This window comes from Sphaeroforma arctica (genome assembly GCF_001186125.1).
Source record: "Sphaeroforma arctica JP610 unplaced genomic scaffold supercont1.990, whole genome shotgun sequence".
Lineage (NCBI taxonomy): Eukaryota > Ichthyosporea > Ichthyophonida > Sphaeroforma > Sphaeroforma arctica.
Genome location: NW_014039568.1, coordinates 12501 through 13576, shown reverse-complemented (window position 1 = coordinate 13576; position 1076 = coordinate 12501). Strand labels below are relative to the sequence as shown.

At 40.6% G+C, this 1076-nt stretch overlaps 1 protein-coding gene across 1 annotated transcript in view; it reads right to left on the bottom strand.

The window, feature by feature from the left end:
* Nucleotides 1-1076, bottom strand: part of SARC_09574 (hypothetical protein) — a gene marked incomplete at its 5' end in the record, with an annotated part of 9788 nt that overhangs the window by 8085 nt on the left and 627 nt on the right. Inside the window, one exon of the mRNA XM_014296404.1 lies at nt 294-379. Within this exon, the coding sequence (XP_014151879.1) occupies nt 294-379 (86 nt within the window). The remainder of the gene's footprint in view (nt 1-293; nt 380-1076) is intronic.

The window sequence follows — 1076 nt, the reverse complement described above, 5'->3', positions numbered from 1 at the left end:
ATATATATATAGACATATATGTATATATGTAATAATATAATAATACAATAATATTAGCTGTGTGGCTGATTTGGGTAGATAAAAACTATAGTCATACATTCGTATGCGTCTCTCGAAGTAGTGGGTGTGATTGAGTCGACACCGTCCGAGCTTACATACGCATATGATCCAAAGCAAATGTGATTGAAAAACCAAGTGCACCTGCGCATAGTAGCAATACTATTCGTGCCGCGTGTGCATAGAACTTAATCCATCTCAAGAATACTCAAACGGGCATTTATCAGTCCGCATACCTTGTCCAAAGACTCGAATATTGGCGAGAGAGCGGCCCGGAGGCTCAGATCTGTGGCATTATCAAGCGCAGGAGGGCTTCCACGCGCTGAAAATGTGGAAGTTATTATACATTATAAGTACAACGACAGATATAGTACTATATATCTGGTGAGGAAGTTGTAGTCAGCGATGTGCTTAGTAGTATCATCTGGCGTATCATCTCATCTACTAGTGTTCGTAGTGCTCATAGTGAGTTGCCTAAAGATAAAACCATTTGTGTGAAACAGACAGCATAGTTAGAACGAGGTTAGGTACTGCACAACCACAGAGATAGCTACATAACTGCTTCAAGATAAGATGTACACAAAGCGTAGAGAGTAGACTGTTCCACGATTCACACAATATAATATGTAGAGTATGCTTTGCACCAACGCATCGACCGACTCACTGACTTAGAAAATGTGTCATACGAGACTCACTTACGTATGACACGTGTCGTATGATCCACCCGTGCTGTCGTATTTGCATACTTATCCGACGCAGTTGGCCTACGCGAAACTTCAGCCTCGGTCATGGGGCCTGCAGCTGATCAAATAGCGTGTGAGTGAGTATCGATACGGGCGCATTCGTGTTCGCAAAACTTTCAGTTGCAATTGCACTCGGCTGTACGTGGTTTTCCGTATGTTGCAACATTCGACTATGAGGCTATGGACACACAATAGAATACTTCTTGCATTTGTACATGCACGTGTATATATATATATATATATATATATATATATATAGTATATATATATAATATA